At 33.8% G+C, this 16,193-nt stretch overlaps 1 protein-coding gene across 1 annotated transcript in view; it reads left to right on the top strand.

The window, feature by feature from the left end:
* Window positions 1-261: 261 nt before the first annotated feature.
* LOC149906325 (uncharacterized) overlaps window positions 262-16,193 on the top strand; it is a 44,938-nt gene continuing 29,006 nt past the window's right edge. The window contains exons 1-2 of the mRNA XM_090104356.1: window positions 262-625; window positions 2,148-2,278. Of these exons, the coding sequence (XP_089960482.1) occupies window positions 526-625; window positions 2,148-2,278 (231 nt within the window). The 5' untranslated portion in view covers window positions 262-525. The remainder of the gene's footprint in view (window positions 626-2,147; window positions 2,279-16,193) is intronic.

Below are 16,193 nucleotides of genomic sequence, written 5' to 3' on the forward strand. Positions count from 1 at the left end.
AAAGATTAATTTTTTAAATTGGACATGGCTGAAGTCATTAGGATGAAAAGCAAGATTGTACAATATAATTTAACCTATTACGTAAAAGTTTAACAGTTATTTTATTATATTTGTATTGTTATCTTTTATTACTTTTGATAATTCAGAATTCTTTAATTTCTAAGAAATCATGTAACTAAATTATAACCATCTTTCAAAATTAGATTCCATGACAGTGATAATAATTCATTTGAAGTAAGCAACACTGAAATCGAAAAATGGCGTTCTGTACAGCTGTGGGTTGCGCAATTTATATGTAAATGTTTGTGAAAAGCCTATTCAATAAAAATAATAAACGTATAATTAATAATTTGAAACCTGAAAATGTTCTTTTCACATAAGTTAAACCGTCAGTATTGTGTAGTGTTCTAGTATTTTTCGTAAGTGCATACCTGTCATGGACCGTCTATTTTTTGTGTTGTGGTGATGTATTGGAATAATAAATAATGAAACGAAAAATAATACGGCTGTGCAAATAATGATAAAATGATGGCTATGTTATGGGTGGTTTTATTTTTGGCCTCTTCAGGCTTATACAAGGTAAATGGTTTGCCAATTGGACCAACGCCGCAAGCCTACCCTCATGGTAAGTTATTAATTTAAATAATAAAAATTTAAATCTGGGAATACGTTAGACAATTATCACTTTAGTACATTGTGACTTTTGTACCTGAAATTTTATTCATAAATTTTCCTTTTAAAATCGATAAAAAAATTGCTAAATTATGAACAAAAATATTAAAATTTAAAACATTGTTCAATCATGTTTTCTAATTTTCCTCAATCTTCGTTATTCTAATGTAATGTATTTATATGACTATCCGTTTAAGCGGTTTGCTTTTCTATGTAATTAAGTCTAAACATGGACATAATATTAATCAACATGCTGGAAGGTAGAGGAGAATAATACTATTTCAATAAATGTAATTATTGTAATGCCACAATATTTTCTGTATGTTAAAGTGAAGTCCCCTAGTGGGGCAGATGCATTATACATCTGTTTCACTGATCGATTTTCTTTATGGACAAGTAGGTGATTAGCCTTCTGTGTCCTACCAGACCGAGACATTTTTTTTCTTCGTCTCCATACGCTCCCGCGTCAACCACTGTACCAAGGAGGCGGTCTGTATATTAAACATTTTGTTAAACCTTCATACTGTATCGTAAAACAGTAAAAAATAAAAAATTCAGATACTGGTGACACTTTCCATGTTTTCATTAATTTGTGTGTAACATTACTTTCCTAGATTAAACTGCATTGGTTTTGTTTGCACTATATCAACAAAAACAAATAACTAGATAAGCAAATAACAATCTTCCACAGGATGAAGTGTGCTGCAACTAAAAGATTGAAATCAGAATCCTATCCTTTCCTATGTTACTGGTTTTATAAATATAGAACTTGTAATGCATTATTACAGTTTATTATAACAGTTTTTGCACAAAATACAAAGTTATAGATATTGTGATAAATTTTTATTCTTCTTTGTATTAAGTTACCTAGTCTGGTATGTAGATAAAACTATACTTAGGTATATAATATGTGAAAAAGAAAAACATTTACCATCTCAATAGCCACTAGTGTATTACTTTGTCTCTATAAGTAGGTCTTTCATTACAGTCCTATTTGTATAACATTATTTGTAGTGACTCAATAGTTAAAGCATCCATTGATCAAATGTAATAAATAAGCATATTATATTCATCATAAGAATGTGACAACCTCCAATTTAGATAAGCTGGCTATAAACTAAAGCCCCAGCTGCCTGATGGAAGGCTAGGGTGTGTAATCCAACTTAAAATAGGAGTGTCAACCTTTATGCGTCTCACTTGAAAAACATGATTTACTTAAAAAATCTTTTGCATATCAATAACGGTTTATTTTATTTTGTGTGACTCGTAAATCAAATTTAATTAACTAACATTATAGCCTTTTTTATAAATTAGTTCCAATTAACAGCTTACATTACAATATAATGCTAAGTCCGTCATACTCTTGGTTTGATCGCACAGTTCTTCATCGGCTCATATGTTACTTAGTAATAAGTAGACTAGTAGTTGTATTTATGTGTTACTTTGTATTTAGTAGATAACTTCAATTGTTTTAGATTCAAATGGTATAATCCCACAATGGGGTACGGGAGGTGGGCTGTACGCATTACCAGCGCTGGCGTTGGTTATCACAGCGGTGGGACTGCTGTTTGGATGTACTTGGTGCTATCGGCACAACGATTGTAAAGTGAGTCCTATTTTGTATAACTTAGAGTTGATTTTTGTATGAATGAGTGGGTGAATTTGTGAGGGTAGAAATGTGTTAAAAGATGTATGGTTGTATAGTTGATATGTTAATTATGTAGTAGATTTATAATTATGGTTTACGTCTACAGTTCTTGACTTGTCTTCAACTTGCATATTGTTAAGATTAAAATGTTTACTAAGTTATTTATTGAGTAAGTTATCTCAAAGCCTACTGCCCAAAAAGAAGTGCGGAGTATTTGCAGATTATTTAAGATAAGCATAGTTATCTTGATGTTGTTTTTGCAATAAATAATTTCAACAAAGATACATTTTTAATTTCAAGGTCACAAAAAGGAGTACATGAATCTACCTTGAGATTATGTCTTTTATTTAATTCGTAAAAATTGTTTAAGTTGTGTTTTTAAATGTGGTAATAAAAAAACTAATGTTTTGATAAAACAATGACAATGTACAGATTTTCTCATAATTAATGTCCAAATGAGGAATGTAAGCAAAAACATTGGTTATATTTACTCATTATGTACAATGAACCTATGGAGCATCATTAAAAATAATCTAACTACAGAATTTTGTATAAACATAATTTTTAAACATAAAAACAACCATTTTACTTATAGCATTACTTCATTATGAAATTTTATGAGGAAAGACCACAGTAACTATCATAAAAATACCCATTCAAACAATGTGCAAATAGATTTTCGTACTTTCATATCTCGCTGCAGTTTCATTTCGCTGTGCAAATGTTTGTACGACTCTGAAAGTGAATTTGCAGCGTGCATCAAATATGCGCAGGCCGCAGTGGGCTCTAATCTCACTCGGTTTGAGGGTAATAAGCGTTCTTGTATCTAATCATTGACGGATGAACGGGGTCAACGCACCCGCCCTCGACGTAGTTATCATAATTGCGTAGTGAAAAAATGTGAATCACTTAACTACTACGCTGCAATGTGCTTCACGCTGTGTTATGTTCATTAAGAGGTCGGATTATGAATCAACATTGTTAGGTTACGGTTCTTTATATGTTAATTGATGTGTTGGTAATGGAGATGTAGCAATGGATGATGTGCTTGTGTTTGGTAGTTTTGTGTAGGGTCGGTGATTACCAAAATTTTCTAATATGAAAGCAATTAGAAATCAGCATCGCATACGAAAAATTCAAGGAATTAGGATATACCTGTTAACATAAGTTCGGAGGTACTTTATAAGTATTAGGTACAATTGCATTGCCTCCTTCTGAGAAAAAATTTAGTATGTTTAATTGTTTATTTTATTATGCGATAATAGTTAATTGTTAGAATGAAACACTTAATTTACTATTTAGGTTTATCGATCGCCCTCTCAACGTCAAATACCATCAAGTTTAAATAGCCGAAGCCCTTTCATTAGCCCATTAAGGCGCTACCCGGCAATTTCGACTATGTTCAACCTCTATAAAGTCTGGTACAACATAAAGCACAATACCGAAAAAAATATATAAAATAGGATGGTCTTTGATCTTTAATTGCTCGCGAGGACTTTTTTCCAAAGTTAATAGATTTATAGAAAAAAAATGTGCCGTGGTCATCGATTTTTCCGCAAATACTCTATAAACTTCGTAACCTGCTGACTTAGAGCTCTGAAAATTTTATGTTTAATAAATTATCAGTTACACAACAGTCCCTGACGAGGATTTTTTGTTTCACTGATTAGTATCTTTTTAAATACGAAATGCAAGGAAAAAAGAAGGTGCAGCGGGAGAGGTTTGAGATCCGTCAAGTATGGTCAAGGTTATTAGCGCATGTATAAGCCTTAAAACACCGAGAGTTATTCAAAGCGCTTGCACTCGAAGAATGGCGCGGCTTCCAAACATACTCATTAGCTGTCTCAGCCCCAAGTTTCAATTGGGATATCGGGTTACGTCTACGTAGAGGGTCTACACCCTAATTAATCTATACAGCATTTAGTCATTATGGGACATCCGTGCAATTAGTCATGTACTCGGATATTTTGGCAACTGATCGTTCTATTATTTGCGATGATGCATCAGACTAGACGTAGAATCATCACACATTGGATGTTTATTTAGTGCTTGTGGTGTTATACTGTTGCATGGTGGATTTATACCGGATGTGTCTTGTTATATTGATGGTATTGGCATGAATGGGGGATTTGTATCTATTCTGACCGTGTTCAGAGGAAAACAAGTTTATTCTAAGACGAACTAAAAACAAATCATATGAAATAAACTAACTTTACATTACTGTAAATTAGATTTGTAAATGTACAATAGGTAATTATCCTCATATGTACAAGAAAAGACCTATTGGCAATTGTAATATTTTTTTTAATCTGTTATGCAGTAAAACATGAAGCAGTATAATATAACCTTTAGGACAAAAATAAAATTATTTAGCACATATTTAATATGCACTATTCATAGGACTGTTGACATATAAGCGAGGTTGAATTTATTTTTCATGCCATATTTAAATTTTGTATACAAGTTGAATAGTGGCGTGGTTATGGATTACGAAGAAGGATTTGAAGATGCATAATATAGATACTGATTTTGCATGGAAGTTTGGAGCTCCGTATGCACGTTGTATTCAATAATATTTTACCGAAAACATATTTCATTTACGTGTGTTTATCCTCTTGTATAATGGTGAAAATTCACGGAGACTTACGGTAAATGGAAAGGAGTCGTTTCGAATCTCGTCAAAGAAAGAACTGAAGTCGTGTTTCACACAGTTTTCCACTTTTCTTTTAGGGAATCGTGCTTACGTACGTAACTCTACTGAATGCATGTAAATTTCGAGCTGCCGACTATGCTCTTGTAAAAATGTGGCTAAAAATGTTGTGTCAACGTTTGCGGGTACTGGAAGTAATTAGTGGGAACAAAGACTTGAACCGCCGGTATAATATTCTGTTTTTGCTCAACTTAAGTAGGTATTCAGATGGTGGCCAAGCTTTTTGTATTATTTGTTTGGTTCCAACTTCCAACCATTGTCTCGTAGAAAGTGATGAATTTAGAACGGCGATAATTTTCGCTTTTATCTGTTTCTTTTAAATTGGAACCATGTAATTATACGAATGGTTATAGTGAAGTAATTACTGTTTTCGTTGATGAGATAATTGTAAAATTATTTGATTATTAGAAACTTTCAAGAGCTACATAAAATAATCTTTGAACGGTGAGTTTCCTCTCCCTTGAGATTTTCGCTGACCAGTTATACCAGATAACTTTTAGTGTCTTTAGGAGCGCTTCTAGGTTTCTTTAAGTACGTAGGTACAATATATTATATCAAGCCGTCAACAGAATATCAAAAAATCTATACTATTCTAAGAATTGATCATGTGATAAGGTTTAATTTAATTCGCGTATGTCATAACAATAATTTATATCATCTCATTAATCAACGTTGATCATGTATAGCGATAGCATAATTGCACGTTTAAATATGTGCAGTTTCTTTATAACCTATATGTGATGAAGAGGAAATAAATATATTATGTTATATGTTTAATGTGTTATTGTATCTATCAAAATGATAATCTTATTTGGTTGATATGGTTAGCCAATTGTGAACCATGTTTTGAATGATTTTCTTGTTTTTGCTTTCAGTTTTATACTAGTTGCATTGATAAATCCCAGAATAAAAATCAAAGTTTTTTTTTAGAGCAAAGCCAATTGACTATTTTTCCAATTAAAGCGGGAGAAATTTTCTATTTCAACGATAATAATGATAAGGTAGTATTTTAATGGATCCGGGATGTGCGTGTCAAGAGTACTCCAGTCGATTACTTATAAATTGGTATAATTTCGAGAAAAGGAGGGAATTGTCTTCTAAAAGAAGGCCACGAATTACTTTGATTGATGATGATTAATTAGATTGATTTGATTATTGTTTGATTTGGGTTTTTTCAGCTGATATAACTGAAAAACATACTGAAAATTTTGAAGAAACAAATTAATCTTGCAAGAGGCTAGATTTGAATCGGCGTCCTTCGCCTTCTCGTGCTGTGACATCTATTTTCATCTTAATTTCTTCTTATAACAGGCAGAACAGACGTTTTTAACTCAAGTAAATCAAGATAACTTAATTTATTATCTACATAACGGAAACACCTGCTGGTTGACTTTGAACCTTTTCTTGCAAACCTTCCTTTAGGTGATCACTGATTTAATCAACTTGTGTTTGTATAAACAAATATTATTTTACAATATCTTTGGTTGTGGTTAAAAGATAGGAATAATCTGTTTAGTATAAGCTATTTAGAATTGTTTGTCTTAAATCTGATCAAGTCGTTCGCATTGCTGTTATTAATTTGTAATTTGACCAATTTAGACCTGTAAATACGGAAGAAAATTCGTTTTGATAGGTGGTTCTTACGTTTATTATTGTTTACCGAATTAAAAATATGAATTCAGAGATGCTACAGCCATGAATATAAACTGAAACAAAGACCCTGGCTGTAGTTAATAGTGATAATAAATTTGAAGGTAGGCTTTTAAATAGGACAGAATCCCTTTTGAAGTGAATATAAGCGGAAAATAACAGACCCTGTATAAAAGCGCTATGGGAAACAGGAGCTAATTTTCCATTAGTGAATTAGGTCATTCTTTTGGGTGCATTGCCCTGTAAAGAATAGCTTATTACAGTTTTTGTACAGCTATTTTTGCCCTTAATTCTTCTCTAGGGATATTTTTCAAACCAAAAGTAGCTTTCTATGAAGATTGCGTGCATAGATGACCTAATTTCAAAGAAATTGGCGGTTTTTATCATCGTCTCTTCGTGAATGGTCTATTATTATTCTAATCAAGCGTAATTTTCTTCGAGAATGGCGCGTGTAATGATAATGATATATTTATCACGACTCGGCATGTCGTAGCTCGTTACGTTTTGGCAAATCTTCTAAACAACCTTATTAAGGAGTTTTAAGTTTTAAGGTAAGGGTTTTAAGGTTTAAACGAACGTATCTTATAATGAATCACCTAGTATAAGTAGATGAATATTTTATTTCAAATTAAAACGTCGTATCCGTTGTGCGTGTCAACAACACGATAAAGTACTTAGACGCAGGCATAAAAAAATAACAGCACCTCGCGAATTCTTTCCCGTTGGACTTTGAGATACTTCACATTAAAAACCCTAGACTACGCACGAGACATTCACGCCGGCTATTTCCCGTTCTGCCGGATGATATGCGAAATTATGTCTTAGCGGTGGGATAATAGAGATTTTACGAGCGCAGATTTATTGTGACGCTGACAGACGATGCAGTGGGCGCAGTGGCGCTTCGGCTTGGCAGGGTGCCCGAAACGAACGATCCTAGCTAGGATTGCCACAGTTCGGATGAAATATATGCGAACTTTTTTATTCGTAAACATTATTTACGCGGAAATGTAGAAGAGATATGAGAAACAGGTAAAGTTTGTTAATATACGAAATGCCAAGGAAACTAACATTTCAAAGTAGTCACTTTGATTTTTGAAATGTTATACAATTTCTGTTTGTGTAAACAGCAGTATTAATTAAAAATATGATTTGCTTTATTTAATGAATAGCTCGGGATCAATCCAGAGCTGTGAAAATAATTAAAAAGTCATCGTGAACTTCCAGGATTCGTTTTGTCTACAACATTATGTAAGCACTAGGACACGACTAAAAATATGAATTGCGAAACGCGTTTTACATTTCCTTTTTGTTTTCCACGCGCGGGTGGCAACCCCTGCCCCCAGCTACGTGCCCTTCTCATCGCTTTGTACCTCCCGTATTACTACTCCGAGTAATGCACGGGCAGAATGCGGGCTTGTTGACCTAGCAGTGAACTCTCAAAACATTAGAAAAGTTGACGCCGGTTTGGGGATGTGGAGTACGCTCGAAATATTCACGAATAGGTGCCCTGTACATTGTTTAACGCGCAAACCCTTTTCTATAAAATTTAAATGGATTGATATAGAGCCGAGTTCTTTCAACAAGTCCCTTTCGTTTCTTGGGATTTAAAGGTTTGAATGCAGAAAAGTAAAAGGCAATTTAAATTATACAGAACGTTGGGATGACATGAATGGTCGAAAATAAAATTACTCTATGAAGGAACTCTAAAACGAAACATAAATAAATGATATAATAAACAGCATTGAGTATTTATGAAGTAGTACTCGGAATTAAGATCCATCAACGTCGTAATCCAATGACTAATGGGTCTAAAAATTGCACTAGTGAATAAATCATGAGATCAAAGAGTGACCTTGTGGATCGATCAACGTAATTTGAGTATCGTAGCACAGATAGTAGGAACGCCTTGACAGCGGATGAATCAGCAGATAAGCTAATATAAACGGCCTTGGGGTAGGTCACAGATTTTTTAGAAAGGTTGGATTTTGTACACTTGTTACCCTTTATTGTTTGTCGATTAAGTGCGGAGGTTGGAGTTTCGAAGAAGTAGGAAAATTTTGTGGAATAAGATGGTTTTCCTGTTGCTTTCCCTTGATTGTTTTGCAAAACATTTTTATTGATCGAGTCATATTTGTACATTATGTTAAGTGAGATGAGGATCATGTTGATGTTGTATTTTGAACAGTTGTTGCCTGTTGACTATTCGACTCCTGCAACTTTTCTTCTAAATAGAAATACAATGTTCAGAAATATTTCGAATCTAAATCAGGCAGTGGCTATGAAAAGATTATCTACACTGTATTGATTGGTCTTGACATTTGAGCTGTGGCGGTCATCTGATGTTGAAATGAGCGATATATGAAAGATTTTATAGTTGTGTTGAAAGCAACCTATGCCATTGAAATATTTCCCCGAGATTAAGAAATCAAATGGCGTATACGGCAAATTCTTATCATTCTCATAAAGATTATAAGAAGTTATTTTTTTTTATATTTTGAGTCATGAGATGCAAAAGGCTTTTTATAAAAATATTCTGAATGCATTGTAAGATTCCTATAAACGGAACGAAACAATAATTCACCAGTAGACCATGCATTGGATCTTTTCGTTGTTTTGTTTTCTTTCATGTTGTTTTTGTAATCGCGATCTGTCGTTGCACACACATGTACCTTTTAAACTTCACAAACAACGAAAAACACTCGTCTCCAGCTGTTTACCTCTCTTTACTCTTATTTCGCATCTGTTATCCAATATTGAATCACGTCACATTCGCCCTGCTTTCATTGAGCGTTCCGTTCCATTTAACAATTAAGCACCATGTGAGACGGACTTCCTACATTTACTGTTTATAATTTATACAATATTGCATCGCGATCACGAGAAAGTATTTTCCTATCAGTGACGTCACTCTGAACAAGATGGTTACTAATTCGACGAACAAATTGGTTCATTTAGCACACGTTGTTTGCTCATTTGTGCTTATGTCATTAAAGGTGTATTGTAGACTTGTTGTATTAAATAAGGTTTGCATATTACTACGTAAACTAACATGTTTGAGTAAATACCGACTTGTATAGTTCAGTAAATTCAATTTAGCAAACACTGGAAAGGAAAAGGAAATACGGCGTGATGCGAAGCCAATGTTAGTGTGGTAAATCGTATTATGTATTCTTACTACTCTTATGCATCTTTTTAGAGAAGTGGCGCTTAAACCTTTTTCTCCCATATGTATTATGCTAAATCTAGTATGATATAAACATGTCGTCGTATACTATATTGTTGCGGTTCTTCTCTATTCAATAGTGGTTCAATAACCAATTTTAAATCTTCACAGATAATCTACATGTTTACACAAACAATATGAATATTGTCCATTAACAGTATCTTATTATAGTACGTAATATGTATCTACCTATCTCATTTGTAAATATCGTTGTTGATACAAATACAGATGCGTAAAGACGTACCTTTGTTTATTAACTAGTACAAATTAAAGTGCGCTTAGTCATCGAGATAAGGCGTGTTTATAAATAGTTGTCTCTCGTCGCGCTCATATCCTGCACCCGCATCGTGTCAGCGGCAATATTGAGATGATTCTTGAACGTATCTCCTTGATTGTTGTAATAAAACGCAGCAAGGAACCCTTTTATTACTACGCATTCGATTAATCATATCCATATGATCCACAAATAGTCGTAAAATTGGTTTATTGTGACAATCACTGCTGTTTTAATCTGGTAGTCGAAAAGTGGTCTGCTAAAGCCCATGTTAAAATTTATTATTAATTGGGAGATGTCAAAAAGGATTGTAAAGTTGCAGAATTCTGACCTCGGCTATGATACGTGCATTGCCTTGTGCTACGTATATGATTTATCAGGACAAAAAATAATTCATGGTATAAACGAACAAGTAAACAAATCTTCATTTGTTGTCTCAGAATTATTCATGTAATAACTACATCTTATTATCAGTTTGTATATAGACTACAAGCCCGCATAGGACAAAAATATGGGTCAAATGAACCACCAGGGAACATATCTAGAACGATAGCAGAGCAAAAAATAATAAGATTCATCACTATGCCGTCACTTGTAAGCTGTCCAACTGAGTGCAGATGAGAATTGAAAAGTACAGGTAGACTCGGTAAATTTTGGTCATATATTTTTGTACGGCATTCTTAACCATCGATAGATCCATTAAAAATAATAAGAAACCGCTCAGTGCCGTACAAAAATGGTGGTCCACCAAGTCGGAATTTTTATTTAATTTCCGAGAGTTACCGGGGGTAAATTTGGTCATTTGACCATGTACGGCATCTGTGTCATACTATTGCTATACTGCTTTTAATCCATTATTCCGCAACGCCGTACAAAAATCATGGGGACAAGGGGAAAAATTCGAGAGTTGTAATCCCCTCTCTTTCCCCACTCCAGGGGGTCATTTGACACAACACGAAATAAATTTATTTTTAAAGTATTTTATGCATAGATAATATTTTTTCATGTGCCGTACATTTTCGTTGGTTCAAAGGGGAAAAATCTGAAAAAGAAAAAAAACCATATAACGAAATGTTTGCTTTATATTTTTATAATAAAATATAAATATACATTAATATTAAGAAGCTCGAGGTGGTTAATTATCACCTTGGAAAGTCGGAGTCAGGTGGAATGGACTCCGTTAAATTGATGAACTAATAAAAAAGCTATGAACGAAAAGATGTGAATTATATGCAATCAGTCCATGAATACAGGTAAAGTCACAAGCAAATGCTAGTAATTTAAACATATTCAAAATGTACAAGTAAAGCGCTTTCAAATGATACCAAACACTGCATATTTATCTTAACTTTATTTTTTTACTCTGTATGTTTTGTGAGGGCGCCACATTAGATTTTGTGAAACCCCATATAGCCTTTAGCTAGCTGGTCGCTGGTTATCCAGTGAACAATTCAGACGCGACGAACGATATGTCATTTGTCGAATTCTGATAAGTAGTTTAGAAGTTACGAGGAAATAGATGAACATACATACATGACCTGTAAACAACCATAACCCTCCTTTTGCTTTGCCGTAGTTGGGTAAAAATATGTTAATGCCGTACTGTATCAAATGGCCATAAAGCACCCTTAAAATTGTAGCTTTCGTCGCTTTCATCAGCCTAAAAGATGTGGTCTGCACAAAAATGTACGGCATCGTTTTTTCCTAATTTATCTATGTTAATACTATTTAAAACAACGGATAAAGTGTAGAAAACTATTATATTTCATTAATCTACGATGTTTAAACTTTAACAAAATTTCTGGTTTTGCATTTCTCTATAACTTTTTTTAGAACGGTTTCTTTTGAACGGCAATACTATACAACAATTGAATTTTACAATATCATGTTAAAAAAAAAGTTCCCGTACAGGGTCAAATGACCTTACAGCTCTTTATATCAAGAATTCGATGAAATTAAGATGATTATTGGTATACATTTAAAAGAACAATTATTTTTTGACGGCATTGCTTTTAATAGTACTTTTGAGTGCTAGATAATGTTTTGGAACCGAAGCCGTACTTAGTCAAATGACCCCCTGGAGTGGGGAAAGAGAGGGGATTGCAACTCTCGATTTTTTCCCCTTGTCCCCATGATTTTTGTACGGCGTTGCGGAATAATGGATTAAAAGCAGTATAGCAATAGTATGACACAGATGCCGTACATGGTCAAATGACCAAATTTACCCCCGGTAACTCTCGGAAATTAAATAAAAATTCCGACTTGGTGGACCACCATTTTTGTACGGCACTGAGCGGTTTCTTATTATTTTTAATGGATCTATCGATGGTCAAGAATGCCGTACAAAAATATATGACCAAAATTTACCGAGTCTACCTGTACTTTTCAATTCTCATCTGCACTCAGTTGGACAGCTTACAAGTGACGGCATAGTGATGAATCTTATTATTTTTTGCTCTGCTATCGTTCTAGATATGTCCCCTGGTGGTTCATTTGACCCATATTTTTGTCCTATGCGGGCTTGTAGTCTATATTTCATGTTGTTTTATTTACATTTAAATAACCATGTAGACTACAAGCCCGCATAGGACAAAAATATGGGTCAAATGAACCACCAGGGGACATATCTAGAACGATAGCAGAGCAAAAAATAATAAGATTCATCACTATGCCGTCACTTGTAAGCTGTCCAACTGAGTGCAGATGAGAATTGAAAAGTACAGGTAGACTCGGTAAATTTTGGTCATATATTTTTGTACGGCATTCTTAACCATCGATAGATCCATTAAAAATAATAAGAAACCGCTCAGTGCCGTACAAAAATGGTGGTCCACCAAGTCGGAATTTTTATTTAATTTCCGAGAGTTACCGGGGGTAAATTTGGTCATTTGACCATGTACGGCATCTGTGTCATACTATTGCTATACTGCTTTTAATCCATTATTCCGCAACGCCGTACAAAAATCATGGGGACAAGGGGAAAAAATCGCGAGTTGTAATCCCCTCTCTTTCCCCACTCCAGGGGGTCATTTGACACAACACGAAATAAATTTATTTTTAAAGTATTTTATGCATAGATAATATTTTTTCATGTGCCGTACATTTTCGTTGGTTCAAAGGGGAAAAATCTGAAAAAGAAAAAAATCCATATAACGAAATGTTTGCTTTATATTTTTATAATAAAAAATATAAATATACATTAATATTAAGAAGCTCGAGGTGGTTAATTATCACCTTGGAAAGTCGGAGTCAGGTGGAATGGACTCCGTTAAATTGATGAACTAATAAAAAAGCTATGAACGAAAAGATGTGAATTATATGCAATCAGTCCATGAATACAGGTAAAGTCACAAGCAAATGCTAGTAATATATACATATTCAAAATGTACAAGTAAAGCGCTTTCAAATGATACCAAACACTGCATATTTATCTTAACTTCATTTTTTTACTCTGTATGTTTTGTCCGCTAGAGGGCGCCACATTAGATTTTGTGAAACCCTATATAGCCTTTAGCTAGCTGGTCGCTGGTTATCCAGTGAACAATTCAGACGCTTCTAATGATATGTCATTTGTCGAATTCTGATAAGTACTTAGTTTAGAAGTTACGAGGGAATAGATGAACATACATACATGACCTGTAAACAACCATAACCCTCCTTTTGCTTTGCCGTAGTTGGGTAAGAATATGTTAATGCCGTACTGTATCAAATGGCCATAAAGCACCCTTAAAATTGTAGCTTTCGTCGCTTTCATCAGCCTAAAAGATGTGGTCTGCACAAAAATGTACGGCATCGTTTTTTCCTAATTTATCTATGTTAATACTATTTAAAACAACGGATAAAGTGTAGAAAACTATTATATTTCATTAATCTACGATGTTTAAACTTTAACAAAATTTCTGGTTTTGCATTTCTCTATAACTTTTTTTAGAACGGTTTCTTTTGAACGGCAATACTATACAACAATTGAATTTTACAATATCATGTTAAAAAAAAAGTTCCCGTACAGGGTCAAATGACCTTACAGCTCTTTATATCAAGAATTCGATGAAATTAAGATGATTATTGGTATACATTTAAAAGAACAATTATTTTTTGACGGCATTGCTTTTAATAGTACTTTTGAGTGCTAAATAATGTTTTGGAACCGACGCCGTACTTAGTCAAATGACCCCCTGGAGTGGGGAAAGAGAGGGGATTGCAACTCTCGATTTTTTCCCCTTGTCCCCATGATTTTTGTACGGCGTTGCGGAATAATGGATTAAGAGCAGTATAGCAATAGTATGACACAGATGCCGTACATGGTCAAATGACCAAATTTACCCCCGGTAACTCTCGGAAATTAAATAAAAATTCCGACTTGGTGGACCACCATTTTTGTACGGCACTGAGCGGTTTCTTATTATTTTTAATGGATCTATCGATGGTTAAGAATGCCGTACAAAAATATATGACCAAAATTTACCGAGTCTACCTGTACTTTTCAATTCTCATCTGCACTCAGTTGGACAGCTTACAAGTGACGGCATAGTGATGAATCTTATTTATTTATTTATTTATTTATTTATTTGGAGATCTTACAGAAACAATTAAAGGCGTATACATAAATTAATGACATAATCAATAATAACATTAACAATTGTTTCCTCTACGTCTCACAGTGAACATAATAGAAAAAGTAAAAGAAAAAAAAAACACAATACAATTATTATCTGTTGCAAGGTAGCCAAATATTTAAAACTAATACAGACTTCTGAAATATTAAACCGGGAGAAAAAGCATTAATTTAAGCATGTAGATACTTATTCAAAGTTAAAAGGTTTATACATATAGTTGGTTTATTGAACATTTGAAACTATATCGGGAGCATGAAAACAGATCTATTTCATTTAGTTTGTCATTGTGTAAGACACACATTCTGTGAAGTGGCGCGCGTTGTCCTGCGTTGGTTCTGGTATGTTGTATGTGGAAAAGACATTTGGAACGAGTTGGTCGCGAAGGCACACGAAAGGACAAGTCGGCTAGTAAGTTCGGAGAATCAATTTCACCTACACAAATGCTTCTTAAAGTGACAGCATCAGTTACTGAACGTCTGTTGGACAAGGACATCATGTTATATTTTTCTAAGAGTTGATTGTATGAGCATCTGGGAGAGCATAAGCGATAGTTAAGTGTGCGCAGAAACTTCTTCTGTATCATTTCCAATTTATTTATATAGCAATTATAAAATGGATTCCATATAGGAGATACATAATCGAGGTGTGATCTAACTAATGATTGGTAGAGGCAAATAAATGTATCCTTTCGTCTGAAATTCTTAGTAATTCGGGTGATGAAACCCAACATACGGTAAGCTTTATTCAATATGTAGTCAATATGTACGTCCATTGTGAGTTTAGCATCAAGGTAGACGCCTAAATCACGAATAGAAGAGTCGGTATCAAGAATGTGTTCTCCTAGTTTAAATTTTGATGGAATAATATTTATATTTTTAGTAAAACGGACATGTTTGCATTTATTGTAAGATAGGTATAGTTTGTTGTTTTTGCAGTATTCGCCTAACCTATCAAGGTCTTCTTGTATAAGACGAATGTCATTTTTATTTGAAATGGAAGAATATATTTTTAAGTCGTCGGCATATAAAAGAAATTTTGAGTGAATAAAGCAACTGGATATATCATTAATAAATATAGTGAAGAGCAAAGGGCCGAGAATAGATCCTTGAGGAATACCAGATGTTACAACTACTGGAGAAGATGTAAAACCGTTCATTACTACTACCTGGACACGATTTTGCAAATATGAAGAAAACCAACGGAAAAGATTGCCTTTTATGCCATTGTAGGACAATTTTTTTAAAAGCAACAAGTGATCCACTTTGTCAAATGCTTTTTTAAAATCAGTGTAGATGGTTTCTATTTGACACTTCTTATCCAAACCTGTAAAAACATAGTTAGTGAATTCAAGCAGATTTGACAAAGTGGACCTGCCTCTTACAAAGCCATGTTGTTCTGCA

This window comes from Colias eurytheme, chromosome 8 (genome assembly GCF_061535395.1).
Source record: "Colias eurytheme isolate Ceu_HAF_F1 chromosome 8, ilColEury1 Martin Lab GWU primary, whole genome shotgun sequence".
NCBI lineage: Eukaryota > Metazoa > Arthropoda > Insecta > Lepidoptera > Pieridae > Colias > Colias eurytheme.